General features: G+C 48.5%; 1 protein-coding gene across 2 annotated transcripts in view; it reads right to left on the bottom strand.

Moving 5' to 3' along the window:
• The window catches only part of OBSCN (obscurin, cytoskeletal calmodulin and titin-interacting RhoGEF), a 1,961,032-nt gene that overhangs the window by 965,559 nt on the left and 978,554 nt on the right, over nucleotides 1-16,919 (bottom strand). For both annotated transcript variants that reach the window (XM_069211034.1, XM_069211033.1), the window contains one exon: nucleotides 1,425-1,477. In XM_069211034.1, the coding sequence (XP_069067135.1) occupies nucleotides 1,425-1,477 (53 nt within the window). The remainder of the gene's footprint in view (nucleotides 1-1,424; nucleotides 1,478-16,919) is intronic.

Raw genomic sequence — 16,919 nt, 5'->3', positions numbered from 1 at the left:
ACCCCTGCCCCCCTCCCCTTATGGATGACACTCACCTCATCCAACAAGGTGCTCCTCAGTGCGTGGATGGGACCCAACACTCCCACCGCTGGCACTGCCACCGCCACACCAGATAAAGACCGCCACACAGAATTACTGGTCCTAATTCTGTGGGCAGTCTTTTTTCTGGTGTAGCAGTGCCAGCAGTGGAACCGCATAAGCGCTGCCGACCACCGTAGTGAATGCCGCTGGATATCCGAACGCTGGCGGTGCGGATATCGGTTGGAAGCACTGCCGGTCTTCTTGCGCCCGCGGCTGCTGCGGTCTTCAGAAAAGACCGCCACAGTCATAATGAGAGCCTAAGTGTTATTTATGTTATTATTTAGCGTTATACACAGAGCTTTATTTAACTCCTCTCTGACGCCGATATCAAGGGTCAGAAATTAATGTTAAATATTGTAATGACAAATTAAGCGCTGTCATTTGCATGAACTCAGTAGTACTAAAAGTCATGTTCACCGAATTGCCTGTGCAAAAATTACATTTTCTATTGGTCGGTTGGGGCACATCTCTTAATCACAGCAAATGGAGGCGCAAATTTGCACCACCTCGCGTGTAAAATTGCCAGACAAAGTGTAATCTAATGTAACGCAAACATTGCTCCAACTATCTCCAGTGGGGGACATCTCTATACTAGCAATTTATCCCTGTCTACAGTGTCATCAGTGCTTTTGAAATGTCACAATAACTTTTTGTGGACTGTGTTCATTTCAACAATGCCTTATTAGTTTCAATAAGATCACAAGAATTTTGATGAATTTAAATGCTTGAATGAATCTTAACTTCATTACACTGGGTGGATCCAAAGACTTTGTTTTTAGCGGGTCTGTATCATTATACATGGGGACCAAACAAAGGCAGATCAGCCTTGGTCCAGGTCCAATTTTAGCATTTCAGCAGCAAGGTTGTCATAAGAATAATGCAAGAAGCAAAAATGGCCCTTCCAACATACTCGCTAAAATGTAAAGCATAGGCACAACTTGGGTGCAGTGGGCTCCTTCATCCTCCTGGTTTAGTATCCTGAGGCACTAATAACAGCTAGATCTCTGGCCAGGTCATGTCTGCTCTATACTTGAACACAAGAATCCCAGATGGCTTTTGGCTGTATTGATCTTCTTCAGGAAGGTGCAACTTGAGTCACTGTGTTATGGTAAGCACAGGATCTGCCTCTTAACGAAGGGTCTTACTTGGCTGCAGATAATCATTTGATTTCATAAATTCATTTGATTTAATGCCTACGAAATACATATTTTTCTTGGTCTCATACATTAACATAACCGTTTTTAATCTCAAGACTTCAGATGCCTGGAAAACACTGCCTTCAATAAGTCCTTTGCATTAGCAATTGAACCCAATTGGTAGTTGACCATGAGCAGATATCTCACCTCTCATCTGTGCTTCATCTGGTTCAGGAGGATGGATGGAGATGCCAATTTCACTACAACAGACAAAAGTGATATTACTGACGTTTTAAACTGAAAGCTGAAAGAATTATAGCATAACATCATATTTGCTTGCATAAATAACTAAGAGAGCAATTCACAACATTTTCAAGTCAAGAGCATAAACAATATGTATCCCATTTGAGGGCACACAAGGCACAAAGGGTAACATGTACTATCGCTGGAATTTGCGACTTCCTAAATGCGACTTTTTGCAACACACAATTAGAAAAAGATAAAATGTGATCTGCAACAGTGTCTCAGACACTTTGTGATTCCCAAACAGGTCGCAAGGGATCTGCCTCTTTAGTATTCATGAGGCAGGTCGAAATTTGCGACCCATTGTAAATGGCTTGCACCCACAGGAATGGTTGCCTGCTTGGTTCAGCAGACCACCATGTCTGTGACTTCTTTTTAAATAAGGCAATTTTTTTAAATGCAGTCCATTTTCCTTACAGAAAAATGGGATGCATTTCAAAAACAAAACTGAAAAGATTTATTTTCGTTTTTTAAGAGTAGGAAGTGGTCCATGGTACCACTGCCTGCTCATAAAAAATGTTGACACCCCCATTCCCCTGTTTGCGAATGGACTACTGCCAATTTGAAACTTGTGGTTACCTACAAACGTTTTGCAACCACATTTTGGTCATAACACATAATACATGGCCCCGCGACTTGCAATTTGGAAGGGACGCTGTTTACACGCCCCTTCCTAATACTGAATCGCAAACACTATTTTGCAAATTGGTAATAGGTTACCGACTTACAAAATAGGGTTGGTATATGTCAGAAGGCTTTTTAGTGGTTGTAAACGTCCCATTTGCCATTTGTGACCGCAAAATCCTTTCGTAAATTAATGCTAGATGATGTAAGTTACAATGGTAGACAATCTGCAGTAATGGCATATTGTTTTGCAGTCTTATGTCGTGGTTCATGGGTGGTAACATTGTTTTCCACTGTGAAGGGAGTGATCACAGCAAAGTTGTAACTTTATGTTGTTATCACAATACTTTTCAGTCCTGGTTTTACACCCAATTTGCACATCTACACATTGGTACCCATTACCAAACTGCATTTTATAGTATGTTGAGAAGTACCACAGTGCTAGACCCATACTACAAAATGTCATTCACAAACATGCGTGCAGAATCCTCTGCCTCTCCTATCTTTTCTCTGTGGTCTAAGTTTTAGGACAAAATGTGGGATGCTCAGGGGAAGTGGCTGAAAAATTGAAATACCTAAGTGGGAGGAGCTTAGGTCAGGGCAAGAAGGGATTTATGGAGGTGTAGGAAGGTACACTTTTTCTTGGTATGGTTACCCCCTTGTTCTGCCTGATGTCAGTGTGTTTGACTGTTTTCACTGGGGTCCTGCTAAACAGGACCCCAGTGATTATGCTCTCTCTCCCAATGCCAGCAGGTGACATCAGAGCCCCCTCCTGATAAGTGCTAACCCACCGAGGTGACCAATCTTCCTTTCAGGGATATGTAGGGCCTCTCTCTTGGGTGGGTCCTCAGATTCGGTTTGCAAGACTCCAGCAGGATTCCTCTGCAACCTCCACTTCGACTTCTGACTGAAGAAACTGCATCCAGACGCTCCAGGACCAGACAAGCTGCAACAAAGAAGCAAGATGCCCCTGCAACGATGTATCCATGGCTCCTTCCAGCAACTGCAACATTTCCCCAGTCATGCATCCTCTGAGGGCAGCCTGTCTTCAGCCTGCACCAGAAGGAAGAAGAAATCTCCCTTGGAGTGAAGGAGTCACTCCCCTGCTTCTGCAGGCACCAACTGCGACAATGACTGCCTGAGTGGATCCCCTCTCCTGCTGAGCTGCGTGGATCCTGCATCACAGGTGATGGACTGAAGTGGTCCCGATGGTCCTCTCTTCCAGCTGTCCAACTTGTGTGGACGTAAGCCCTTGTCTGCCCACGCAGGACAGTTCCCCCTTGCACCGTGTTCTTTGCAGCTGCCAAGGTTTGTTGGCATTTTTTCCAAGGGATCTTCAGGCATCTTGGAGCTCCAACCCCCAGCACTCCATCCTGCGACGCACAGCTCCTTGAGTGGTTCTCTGGTGGCATAGGAGCCCTTTTTGTAGTGCTGCGTGGGCCTCTTCTTCGACTTTCGTGTCCCCGTCCTGTGGGTGCTGCCTGTACTTCTGTGGGCTCTCTGTGTTGCTGAATGCCCCCTCTAACTCCTCTCCTGGGTGGAGTCCAGCTGGTCCTTCCTCGTTCTGGGCAGCTCCACTTTCAGCTAACCGCAAGTTTTGCGTGTGGGAAGGCTTGTTGGCAGAATCCGAAGACAGAAACTAGACTGCAATCCTCCTTCCGACATGGGACATCATCTGTATCCTCCAGGAACTCGACTTTGTCTTCTTGGGTGCGGTACTGACTCTCCTTCCTCACCGTCGACACATCTCTTGTAACTTCAGTCTGGTGGATAGGGGCTCCTGCCCTTCCTGGACTCTGCTGTGCTTGTTGGACTTGGTCCCCTTCTTCCACAGGTCCTCTTGTCCAGGAATCCACTGTTGGTGTCTTGCAGTCTCTTTTGAGCTTTGCATTGTTCTTCTTTTCTTCCAAGTCACTGTTCTGGGGAATTTACAGTGATTTACTTCTGCTTCCCTGGTCGCTGGGGGGTGTTATGGTACTTACCTTTGGGCTTTCCTAGTACTCCCAGCTCCATTCTACACACTCCACTTACCGAGGTGGGGGACCGACTCCCGCATTCCACTTTTATAGTACACAGTTTGTGCTCCCCCTAGGGATATTTCTCTTTATTTTGATTTTCTCTAATTGCACTGTTTTTTTATCTGTTTTTATGCCTATTTCTGCATACTAGTATACCAGTGTATATAAATTGTGTATTACTAACCTCCTAAGGGAGTATAGCCCCTATGGTATTTTTGGTATTTGTGTCACCAAAATAAAGTATCTTTATTTTTGTAACACTGAGGCCCTCATTCTGACCCTGGCGGATTGAATCCGCCAGGGCCGAGGGCAGCGAATGCACCGCCAACAGGCTGGCGGTGCATTCATGGGCATTCTGACCGCGGCGGTAACGCCGCGGTCAGAAACGGGAAACCAGCGGTCTCCCGCCGGTTTCCCGCTGCCCATGGGAATCCTCCATGGCGGCGCAGCAAGCTGCGCCGCCATGGGGATTCCGACCCCCTTCCCGCCAGCCTGGTTCTGGCGGTTTACACCGCCAGAACCTGGCTGGCGGGAACGGGTGTCGTGGGGCCCCTGGGGGCCCCTGCAGTGCCCATGCCAATGGCATGGGCACTGCAGGGGCCCCCTAACAGGGCCCCACATTGCTTTTCAGTGTCTGCTTAGCAGACACTGAAAAGCGCGACGGGTGCCACAGCACCCGTCGCACACCTTCCACTCCGCCGGCTCCATTCGGAGCCGGCATCCTCGTGGAAGGCGCTTTCCCGCTGGGCCGGCGGGAAAGTTGAAATGCCCCCCGCGGTCTTCTGACCGCGGGCGGTGTTTGGGCGGTTTCCGCCCGGCGGGCGGCGTCCGCCGCCCGTCCGGGTCAGAATGAGGCCCTGAGTGTTTTCTTTCATGTGTGTAAGTATTGTGTGACTACAATGGTATTGCATAAGCTTTGCATGTCTCATAGATAAGCCTTGGCTGCTCATCCACAGCTACCTCTAGAGATCCTGGCTGCAGGACAATGACTACACTACACTACTAAGGGATACCTGGACCTGGTATAAGGTGGAAGTACCTTGGGTACCCACCACACACCAGGCCAGCCTCCTACGTTGGTGGTGCAGTGGTGGGATAAGCATTTGCCATTGCCTTATTACTCTGTCACCTGGTGCTTTCCACATGAAAGACCACTCCTTGCCTAGAGGTATACATAGTACCTAGTGAAGAAAGCTAGTCTCTGAAGTTTAGATAAGCTAGGGTATAGGCATAGCCCTTGCTCTAAGCGTATTTCAGAGAGACTAGGAGTTAGGTTGGTTAGGTGCACCCTACACTATACTAACACACACCACGTCTGCAACTGGGTACACCTCTGAGGTCATAAACTCTCCCTCTGAGAACCTGCCCTTCAAGGAATTGAAGGGATTGCGTGCAGAGAGAAAGCTAGACACATAGAGGTACCCTAATAAGAGTCTGCTCTTAGTCCTTCTCCCCCAGGATGACCAGGATCAAGCTAGTGGCCAGGAGGAGGAGGTAGACACTAACCCCTCTCAGTAAGAAAATGGCATTCTAGATCTGGGGGAGGGTACCTCACAGAGTCTTAAAGTTCCTAGCAGACCCACTAACACAGCTGGTACTGGGAAGGGAAGTCAAACTGGTAAGTCTCCCTTTACACCCAGAGAGCAAGTAGAAAGGGTCACTTAACCTAGGAATATATCCACCTCTGCTCACTCTCATGTCACTTCGGTGTCTGAGGGATCACACTGCACAACTCCAGGGGATAACTCTATAGGTAGAGAGCTCAGGAAACTTAGACTGGAGGACCCCAGGCTGAGGCTGCAGCAGGCACAGCTAGCCCTTGACAGGGAGGCCTTGGCAGTGGAGAAAGATAGACAGGGGTTGGGGTTAACAACCCATGGTGGCAGCAGCTCAGGCTTCAGGGATTACAGAGTCAGGGAGGACTCTTTATATTTCCGGAAACCTGCACAAAATTGTTCCCCCATACAAGGTGGGGGATGACATCTGCAAGTGGTTTGCTGCACTTGAGAGGGCCTGTAAAGTTCAGAGGGTCCCTCAAAGGCAGTGGGCTGCTATCCTCTGGTTGTCCTTCTCTGACAAGGGGAGGGATATACTTCTCACTGTTTGAGAAGAGGATGCAGACAATTACACAGTTCTCAAAACTGCACACTTAGATGGTTTTGGTCTCACCACTGAGCTATACAGGATTAAGTTCAGGGAGACCTGAAAAGAGGCCTCACAGGATTGGGTTGACTTTGTGGACTGTTCTGTGAAAGTTTTAGAAGGCTGGTTACATGGCATCAAAGTGTCTGACTATGAGGGCTTGTCAATTTACTATTGAGAGAGCATATTTTGAATAATTGTGTGTCTGATTTGTTCCAACAATACTTGGTAGACTCAAATCTGACCTCTCCCCAAGAACTGGCAAAGAATGCAGACAAATGGGTCAGAATAAGGGTGAGCAGAAAAGCTCATACAGGGGGTGACAAAGACAAGAAGAAGGAAGGTGGCAAGTATCATGACAAAGGTAGGGACAAAGATAAAAAGGAGTCTTCATCAGGCCCACAAAACTCTTCTGAGGGTGGGTCTAAATCTTCTTCCAACAACAATCAGAACAAAAAGCCTTGGTGCTATATTTGTAAAAATAAAGGCCATAGGGCAGGAGACAGCTCCTGTCCTAAGAAAAGCACCACACCTCCCACCACTACTACTCCCATTCCTACAACTAGTGCCACTAGCAATAGCAGTAGTGGTAGGAAGACTAATACTACTAATAGTCAATCCAAGGGTGTAGCAGAGCTAACTCTGGGAAGTGTAGTGGAAACTGGTTTAGTTAGGAAAACCACTGAGGCTGTTTTAGTCTCTGATGGTGGCATTGACCTTGCCACCCTTGTTGCTTGTCCCCTTAATATGGATAAGTACAAGCTACAACCCCTAATCAATGGTGTTCACGTTGAGGCCTACAGGGACGCATGTGCCAGTGTCACCATGGTGACTGAAAAACTGGTGTCCCCTGAGCAACACCCACTTGGTCATCAGTACCAAATGACTGGCGCCCACAATAATACTGTGAGCCACCCCATGTCAGTTGTTGATCTCAGTTGGGGGGGGTTACTGGTCCTAAAAAAGCTGTAGTGTTCACAGACCTACCTGTAGAGTGTCTACTAGGGAACAACCTGGAGACTTCAGCTGGAGCTGAAGTAGAGTTGGAGGTCCATGCAGCCATGCTTGGAATTCCTGGGCATATCTTTGCTTTAACCAGGGCTCAGGCCAAGAAGCAAAGAGAACAGGGGAATTTGGATCCTGAAACAATGGACGAAGAGCTTCCCAAAAGCAGGGGTAGAAGGGGCAAGAAACTATCCCCTACTCCTCTCTCCACTGATGATTCCCCTTTGAGGAAGAGGAATCTACTCCTTGGGCAGACTCTACGCCTGAAGAACTGAAGGCTGACACAGCTGAGCACTTAGGTGCAAGGAGGCCTGCCAGGGAGGAGTTAAGTGTGGGTCAAAAGACTTGTCTCACACTTGAGGGTTTGAGACAGCAAGCTGTCAAACAGGAAGCAGGGGGTGTCAGTGGCACCCACAAGGTGTACTGGGAGGACAACCTCCTGTATTCAGAACCTGGGGAATCCAAACCTGGTGCCACCAGGATATTGGTAGTACCTCTGCAATACAGAGTTGGTATTGACCTTGGCCCATGACATTCCCCTAGCCTGACACCTGGGACAAAGCAAAACTTGGGACAGACTGGTCCCTCACTTTCACTGGCCCCATATGTCAGAAGACACAAAGCAGTTTTGTCTGTCCTGTGTCACCTGTCAAGCCAGTGGCAAGACAGGTGGCACCCCAAAGGCCCCCTTAATTCCACTTCCTGTGGTTGGGGTACCCTTAGCAAGGTCAGGGGTTGACATTGTTGGCCTCCTACAGCTTCTAGAAACAGATTTATTCTGGTGGTGGTGGACCATGCCACCAGGTATTCAGAAGCCACCCCCCTGAGGACCACTACAGCTCCTTCCAGGGTGAGTATTCCAAAAGAGGTTGTATCAGACAGAGGTAGTAAATTAATGTCTGCATACTTGAAAGCTATGTGGAATGAGTGTAGTGTAACTTATAAATTCACCACACCTTACCATCCGCAAACAAATGGGTTGGTTGAGTGTTGTAAGGAAATGCCTCCTTGGCATGGTTGCCCCCTGACTTTTTGCCTTTGCTGATGCTATGTTTACAATTGAAAGTGTGCTGAGGCCTGCTAACCAGGCCCCAGCACCAGTGTTCTTTCCCTAACCTGTACTTTTGTATCCACAATTGGCAGATCCTGGCATCCAGATAAGTCCCTTGTAACTGGTACTTCTAGTGCCAAGGGCCCTGATGCCAAGGAAGGTCTCTAAGGGCTGCAGCATGTCTTATGCCACCCTGGAGACCTCTCACTCAGCACAGACACACTGCTTGCCAGCTGGTGTGTGCTAGTGAGGACAAAACGAGTAAGTCGACATGGCACTCCCCTCAGGGTGCCATGCCAGCCTCTCACTGCCTATGCAGTATAGGTAAGACACCCCTCTAGCAGGCCTTACAGCCCTAAGGCAGGGTGCACTATACCATAGGTGAGGGTACCAGTGCATGAGCATGGTACCCCTACAGTGTCTAAACAAAACCTTAGACATTGTAAGTGCAGGGTAGCCATAAGAGTATATGGTCTGGGAGTCTGTCAAACACGAACTCCACAGCACCATAATGGCTACACTGAAAACTGGGAAGTTTGGTATCAAACTTCTCAGCACAATAAATGCACACTGATGCCAGTGTACATTTTATTGTAAAATACACCACAGAGGGCACCTTAGAGGTGCCCCCTGAAACTTAACCAACTATCTGTGTAGGCTGACTGGTTCCAGCAGCCTGCCACACTAGAGACATGTTGCTGGCCCCATGGGGAGAGTGCCTTTGTCACTCTGAGGCCAGTAACAAAGCCTGCACTGGGTGGAGATGCTAACACCTCCCCCAGGCAGGAGCTGTAACACCTGGCGGTGAGCCTCAAAGGCTCACCCCTTTGTCACAGCCCAGCAGGGCACTCCAGCTTAGTGGAGTTGCCCGCCCCCTCCGGCCACGGCCCCCACTTTTGGCGGCAAGGCTGGAGGGAACAAAGAAAGCAACAAGGAGGAGTCACTGGCCAGTCAGGACAGCCCCTAAGGTGTCCTGAGCTGAGGTGACTCTGACTTTTAGCAATCCTCCATCTTGCAGATGGAGGATTCCCCCAATAGGGTTAGGATTGTGACCCCCTCCCCTTGGGAGGAGGCACAAAGAGGGTGTACCCACCCTCAGGGCTAGTAGCCATTGGCTACTAACCCCCCAGACCTAAACACGCCCTTAAATTTAGTATTTAAGGGCTACCCTGAACCCTAGAAAATTAGATTCCTGCAACTACAAGAAGAAGGACTGCCTAGCTGAAAACCCCTGCAGAGGAAGACCAGAAGACGACTACTGCCTTGGCTCCAGAAACTCACCGGCCTGTCTCCTGCCTTCCAAAGATCCTGCTCCAGCGACGCCTTCCAAAGGGACCAGCGACCTCGACATCCTCTGAGGACTGCCCCTGCTTCGAAAAGACAAGAAACTCCCGAGGACAGCGGACCTGCTCCAAGAAAGGCTGCAACTTTGTTTCCAGCAGCCTTGAAAGAACCCTGCAAGCTCCCCGCAAGAAGCGTGAGACTTGCAACACTGCACCCGGCGACCCCGACTCGGCTGGTGGAGATCCAACACCTCAGGAGGGACCCCAGGACTACTCTGATACTGTGAGTACCAAAACCTGTCCCCCCTGAGCCCCCACAGCGCCGCCTGCAGAGGGAATCCCGAGGCTTCCCCTGACCGCGACTCTTTGAATCCAAAGTCCCGACGCCTGGGAGAGACCCTGCACCCGCAGCCCCCAGGACCTGAAGGACCGGACTTTCACTGGAGAAGTGACCCCCAGGAGTCCCTCTCCCTTGCCCAAGTGGAGGTTTCCCCGAGGAACCCCCCCCTTGCCTGCCTGCAGCGCTGAAGAGATCCCGAGATCTCTCATAGACTAACATTGCGAACCCGACGCTTGTTTCTACACTGCACCCGGCCGCCCCCGCGCTGCTGAGGGTGAAATTTCTGTGTGGGCTTGTGTCCCCCCCGGTGCCCTACAAAACCCCCCTGGTCTGCCCTCCGAAGACGCGGGTACTTACCTGCAAGCAGACCGGAACCGGGGCACCCCCTTCTCTCCATTCTAGCCTATGTGTTTTGGGCACCACTTTGAACTCTGCACCTGACCGGCCCTGAGCTGCTGGTGTGGTGACTTTGGGGTTGCTCTAAACCCCCAACGGTGGGCTACCTTGGACCAAGAACTGAACCCTGTAAGTATCTTACTTACCTGGTAAAACTAACAAAAACTTACCTCCCCCAGGAACTGTGAAAATTGCACTGTGTCCACTTTTAAAACAGCTATTTGTCAATAACTTGAAAAGTATACATGCAATTTTTATGATTTAAAGTTCCTGAAGTACTTACCTGCAATACCTTTCGAATTAGATATTACATTTAGAATTTGAACCTGTGGTTCTTAAAATAAACTAAGAAAATATATTTTTCTATACAAAAACCTATTGGCTGGATTTGTCTCTGAGTGTGTGTACCTCATTTATTGCCTATGTGTATGTACAACAAATGCTTAACACTACTCCTTGGATAAGCCTACTGCTCGACCACACTACCACAAAATAGAGCATTAGTATTATCTATTTTTACCACTATTTTACCTCTAAGGGGAACCCTTGGACTCTGTGCATGCTATTCCTTACTTTGAAATAGCACATACAGAGCCAACTTCCTACATTGGTGGATCAGCGGTGGGGTACAAGACTTTGCATTTGCTGGACTACTCAGCCAATACCTGATCACACGACAAATTCCAAAATTGTCATTAGAAATTGATTTTTGCAATTTGAAAAGTTTTCTAAATTCTTAAAAGACCTGCTAGGGCCTTGTGTTAGATCCTGTTTAGCATTTCTTTTAGAGTTTAAAAGTTTGTAAAAGTTTGAATTAGATTCTAGAACCAGTTGTAGATTCTTAAAAAGTATTCCAACTTTTAGAAGCAAAATGTCTAGCACAGATGTGACTGTGGTGGAACTCGACACCACACCTTACCTCCATCTTAAGATGAGGGAGCTAAGGTCACTCTGTAAAATAAAGAAAATAACAATGGGCCCCAAACCTACCAAAATACAGCTCCAGGAGCTTTTGGCAGAGTTTGAAAAGGCCAACCCCTCTGAAGGTGGCAACTCAGAGGAAGAGGATAGTGACTTGGAGGACAATTCCCCCCTACCAGTCCTATCTAGGGAGAACAGGGTCCCTCAAACCCTGACTCCAAAAATAATAGTCAGAGATGCTGGTTCCCTCACAGGAGAGACCAACACCTCTGAAATCACTGAGGATAACCCCAGTGAAGAGGACATCCAGTTAGCCAGGATGGCCAAAAGATTGGCTTTGGAAAGACAGATCCTAGCCATAGAGAGGGAAAGACAAGAGATGGGCCTAGGACCCATCAATGGTGGCAGCAACATAAATAGGGTCAGAGATTCTCCTGACATGTTGAAAATCCCTAAAGGGATTGTAACTAAATATGAAGATGGTGATGACATCACCAAATGGTTCACAGCTTTTGAGAGGGCTTGTGTAACCAGAAAAGTGAACAGATCTCACTGGGGTGCTCTCCTTTGGGAAATGTTCACAGGAAAGTGTAGGGATAGACTCCTCACACTCTCTGGACAAGATGCAGAATCTTATGACCTCATGAAGGGTACCCTGATTGACGGCTTTGGATTCTCCACTGAGGAGTATAGGATTAGATTCAGGGGGGCTCAAAAATCCTCGAGCCAGACCTGGGTTGACTTTGTAGACTACTCAGTGAAAACACTAGATGGTTGGATTCAAGGCAGTGGTGTAAGTAATTATGATGGGCTGTACAATTTATTTGTGAAAGAACACCTGTTAAGTAATTGTTTCAATGATAAACTGCATCAGCATCTGGTAGACCTAGGACCAATTTCTCCCCAAGAATTGGGAAAGAAGGCGGACCATTGGGTCAAGACAAGGGTGTCCAAGACTTCAACAGGGGGTGACCAAAAGAAAGGGGTCACAAAGACTCCCCAGGGGAAGAGTGATGAGACAACCAAAACTAAAAATAGTAAAGAGTCTTCTACAGGCCCCCAAAAACCTGCACAGGAGGGTGGGCCCAGAGCCTCTTCACAAAACAATGGGTACAAGGGTAAAAACTTTGATCCCAAAAAGGCCTGGTGTCATAGCTGTAAACAGCATGGACACCAAACTGGAGACAAGGCCTGTCCCAAGAAAAGTTCCACTCCAAACTCCCATCCAGGTAACACTGGTATGGCTAGTCTCCAAGTGGGATCAACAGTGTGCCCAGAGCAAATCAGGGTCCACACTGAAGCTACTCTAGTTTCTGAGGGTGGGGTGGATTTAGCCACACTAGCTGTCTGGCCGCCTAACATGCAAAAATACAGACAGCAACTCTTAATTAATGGGACTAGAATAGAGGGCCTGAGGGATACAGGTGCCAGTGTCACCATGGTGACAGAGAAACTGGTTTCCCCTGGCCAATACCTGACTGGAAAAACTTACACATTCACCAACGCTGACAATCAGAGAAAAGTACATCCCATGGCAATGGTTACTTTAGAATGGGGAGGGGTCAATGGCCTGAAACAGGTGGTGGTCTCCTCAAATATCCCAGTGGACTGTCTGCTTGGAAATGACCTGGAGTCCTCAGCATGGGCTGAGGTAGAACTAAAAACCCATGCAGCAATGCTGGGTATCCCTGAACTGGTGTGTGTGAAAACAAGAGCACAATGCAAGGCACAGGGTGAACAAGTAGAGCTGGAGTCTGGAAGAATGGCCCAGCCTACCAAGAGAACAGGAAAGTCAGTTGGGAAACCAACTGCAACACAGCAAAAGAAAGGGAACCTCTCTTCTCAGGAAGAAGTTCTGCCCTCTGAGGGAACTGAGCCTTTGGGGCTTGAACCTTATCAGGTTGAGCTCTTAGGCCCAGGGGGACCCTCAAGGGAGGAGCTGTGTAAGGGACAAGAAACCTGTCCCTCTCTTGAAGGCCTTAGGCAGCAAGCTGCTGAAGAGTCCAAGGGAAAGAAAAATGGAACACATAGGGTCTATTGGGAAGATGGACTCCTGTACACTGAGGCCAGAGACCCCAAACCTGGTGCCACTAGGAGAGTGGTAGTGCCTCAGCTGTTCAGAGAGTTCATCCTAACATTGGCCCATGACATTCCCCTTGCTGGACATTTGGGACAAACCAAGACGTGGGAGAGGTTAGTCAACCACTTCTACTGGCCCAATATGTCCAACATGGTTAAGGAGTTTTGCCTCTCCTGCCCCACCTGTCAAGCCAGTGGTAAGACAGGTGGGCACCCAAAGGCCCCCCTCATTCCACTTCCAGTGGTGGGGGTCCCCTTTGAAAGAGTGGGTGTGGACATAGTTGGTCCACTGGAACCTCCCACAGCCTCAGGAAATATGTATATCCTGGTAGTAGTGGATCATGCTACCAGGTATCCTGAAGCTATTCCCCTTAGGTCGACTACTGCCCCTGCAGTAGCCAAGGCCCTCATTGGTATCTTTACCAGAGTGGGTTTTCCTAAGGAGGTGGTGTCTGACAGAGGTGCCAACTTCATGTCAGCATACCTGAAACATATGTGGAATGAGTGTGGAGTGACTTATAAATTCACTACACCATACCATCCACAAACTAATGGCTTAGTTGAGAGATTCAACAAGACATTAAAAGGCATGATCATGGGGCTCCCAGAAAAGCTCAAAAGGAGATGGGACGTCCTCTTGCCATGTCTGCTTTTCGCTTACAGAGAGGTGCCACAGAAGGGAGTAGGATTCTCACCCTTTGAACTTCTGTTTGGTCATCCTGTAAGGGGACCACTTGCTCTTGTTAAAGAAGGCTGGGAGAGAACTCTTCATGAGCCTAAACAAGACATAGTGGACTATGTACTTGGCCTTCGCTCTAGAATGGCAGAGTACATGGAAAAGGCAACCAAAAACCTTGAGGCCAGCCAACAGCTCCAGAAGTTTTGGTATGACCAAAAGGCTGCACTGGTTGAGTTCCAACCAGGGCAGAAAGTCTGGGTTCTGGAGCCTGTGGCTCCCAGGGCACTCCAGGACAAATGGAGTGGCCCTTACCCAGTACTAGAAAGGAAGAGTCAGGTCACCTACCTGGTGGACCTGGGCACAAGCAGGAGCCCCAAGAGGGTGATCCATGTGAACCGCCTTAAGCTCTTCCATGACAGGGCTGATGTGAATCTGTTGATGGTAACAGATGAGGATCAGGAGGCAGAGAGTGAACCTCTCCCTGATCTTCTGTCATCAGACCCAAAAGATGGCACAGTAGATGGAGTGATCTACTTAGACACCCTCTCTGGCCAACAGCAAGCTGATTGTAGGAGAGTCCTACAACAGTTTCCTGAACTCTTCTCCTTAACCCCTGGTCAGACACACCTGTGTACCCATGATGTGGACACAGGAGACAGCATGCCTGTCAAGAACAAAATCTTTAGACAGTCTGACCATGTTAAGGAAAGCATCAAGGTGGAAGTCCACAAGATGCTAGAATTGGGAGTAATTGAGCGCTCTGACAGCCCCTGGGCTAGCCCAGTGGTCTTAGTCCCCAAACCTCACACCAAAGATGGAAAGAAAGAGATGAGGTTTTGTGTGGACTACAGAGGGCTCAATTCTGTCACCAAGACAGATGCTCATCCAATTCCAAGAGCTGATGAGCTCATAGATAAATTAGGTGCTGCCAAATTCTTAAGTACCTTTGACTTGACAGCAGGGTACTGGCAAATAAAAATGGCACCTGGAGCAAAAGAGAAAACAGCATTCTCCACACCTGATGGGCATTATCAGTTTACTGTTATGCCCTTTGGTTTAAAGAATGCCCCTGCCACCTTCCAAAGGTTGGTGAATCAAGTCCTTGCTGGCTTGGAGTCCTTTAGCACAGCTTATCTTGATGATATTGCTGTCTTTAGCTCCACCTGGCAGGATCACCTGGTCCACTTGAAGAAGGTTTTGAAGGCTCTGCAATCTGCAGGCCTCTCTATCAAGGCATCCAAATGCCAGATAGGGCAGGGAACTGTGGTTTACTTGGGCCACCTTGTAGGTGGAGGCCAAGTTCAGCCACTCCAACCCAAGATCCAGACTATTCTGGACTGGGTAGCTCCAAAAACCCAGACTCAAGTCAGGGCATTCCTTGGCTTGACTGGGTATTACAGGAGGTTTGTGAAGGGATATGGATCCATTGTGACAGCCCTCACTGAACTCACCTCCAAGAAAATGCCCAAGAAAGTGAACTGGACTGTGGAATGCCAACAGGCCTTTGACACCCTGAAACAAGCAATGTGCTCAGCACCAGTTCTAAAAGCTCCAGATTATTCTAAGCAGTTCATTGTGCAGACTGATGCCTCTGAACATGGGATAGGGGCAGTTTTGTCCCAAACAAATGATGATGGCCTTGACCAGCCTGTTGCTTTCATTAGCAGGAGGTTACTCCCCAGGGAGCAGCGTTGGAGTGCCATTGAGAGGGAGGCCTTTGCTGTGGTTTGGTCCCTGAAGAAGCTGAGACCATACCTCTTTGGGACTCACTTCCTAGTTCAAACTGACCACAGACCTCTCAAATGGCTGATGCAAATGAAAGGTGAAAACCCTAAACTGTTGAGGTGGTCCATCTCCCTACAGGGAATGGACTTTATAGTGGAACACAGACCTGGGACTGCCCATGCCAATGCAGATGGCCTTTCCAGGTTCTTCCACTTAGAAAATGAAGACTCTCTTGGGAAAGGTTAGTCTCATCCTCTTTCGTTTGGGGGGGGGTTGTGTAAGGAAATGCCTCCTTGGCATGGTTGCCCCCTGACTTTTTGCCTTTGCTGATGCTATGTTTACAATTGAAAGTGTGCTGAGGCCTGCTAACCAGGCCCCAGCACCAGTGTTCTTTCCCTAACCTGTACTTTTGTATCCACAATTGGCAGATCCTGGCATCCAGATAAGTCCCTTGTAACTGGTACTTCTAGTGCCAAGGGCCCTGATGCCAAGGAAGGTCTCTAAGGGCTGCAGCATGTCTTATGCCACCCTGGAGACCTCTCACTCAGCACAGACACACTGCTTGCCAGCTGGTGTGTGCTAGTGAGGACAAAACGAGTAAGTCGACATGGCACTCCCCTCAGGGTGCCATGCCAGCCTCTCACTGCCTATGCAGTATAGGTAAGACACCCCTCTAGCAGGCCTTACAGCCCTAAGGCAGGGTGCACTATACCATAGGTGAGGGTACCAGTGCATGAGCATGGTACCCCTACAGTGTCTAAACAAAACCTTAGACATTGTAAGTGCAGGGTAGCCATAAGAGTATATGGTCTGGGAGTCTGTCAAACACGAACTCCACAGCACCATAATGGCTACACTGAAAACTGGGAAGTTTGGTATCAAACTTCTCAGCACAATAAATGCACACTGATGCCAGTGTACATTTTATTGTAAAATACACCACAGAGGGCACCTTAGAGGTGCCCCCTGAAACTTAACCAACTATCTGTGTAGGCTGACTGGTTCCAGCAGCCTGCCACACTAGAGACATGTTGCTGGCCCCATGGGGAGAGTGCCTTTGTCACTCTGAGGCCAGTAACAAAGCCTGCACTGGGTGGAGATGCTAACACCTCCCCCAGGCAGGAGCTGTAACACCT

Source organism: Pleurodeles waltl, chromosome 10 (assembly GCF_031143425.1).
Source record: "Pleurodeles waltl isolate 20211129_DDA chromosome 10, aPleWal1.hap1.20221129, whole genome shotgun sequence".
NCBI lineage: Eukaryota > Metazoa > Chordata > Amphibia > Caudata > Salamandridae > Pleurodeles > Pleurodeles waltl.
This window is presented reverse-complemented; position numbering and strand designations above follow the sequence as displayed.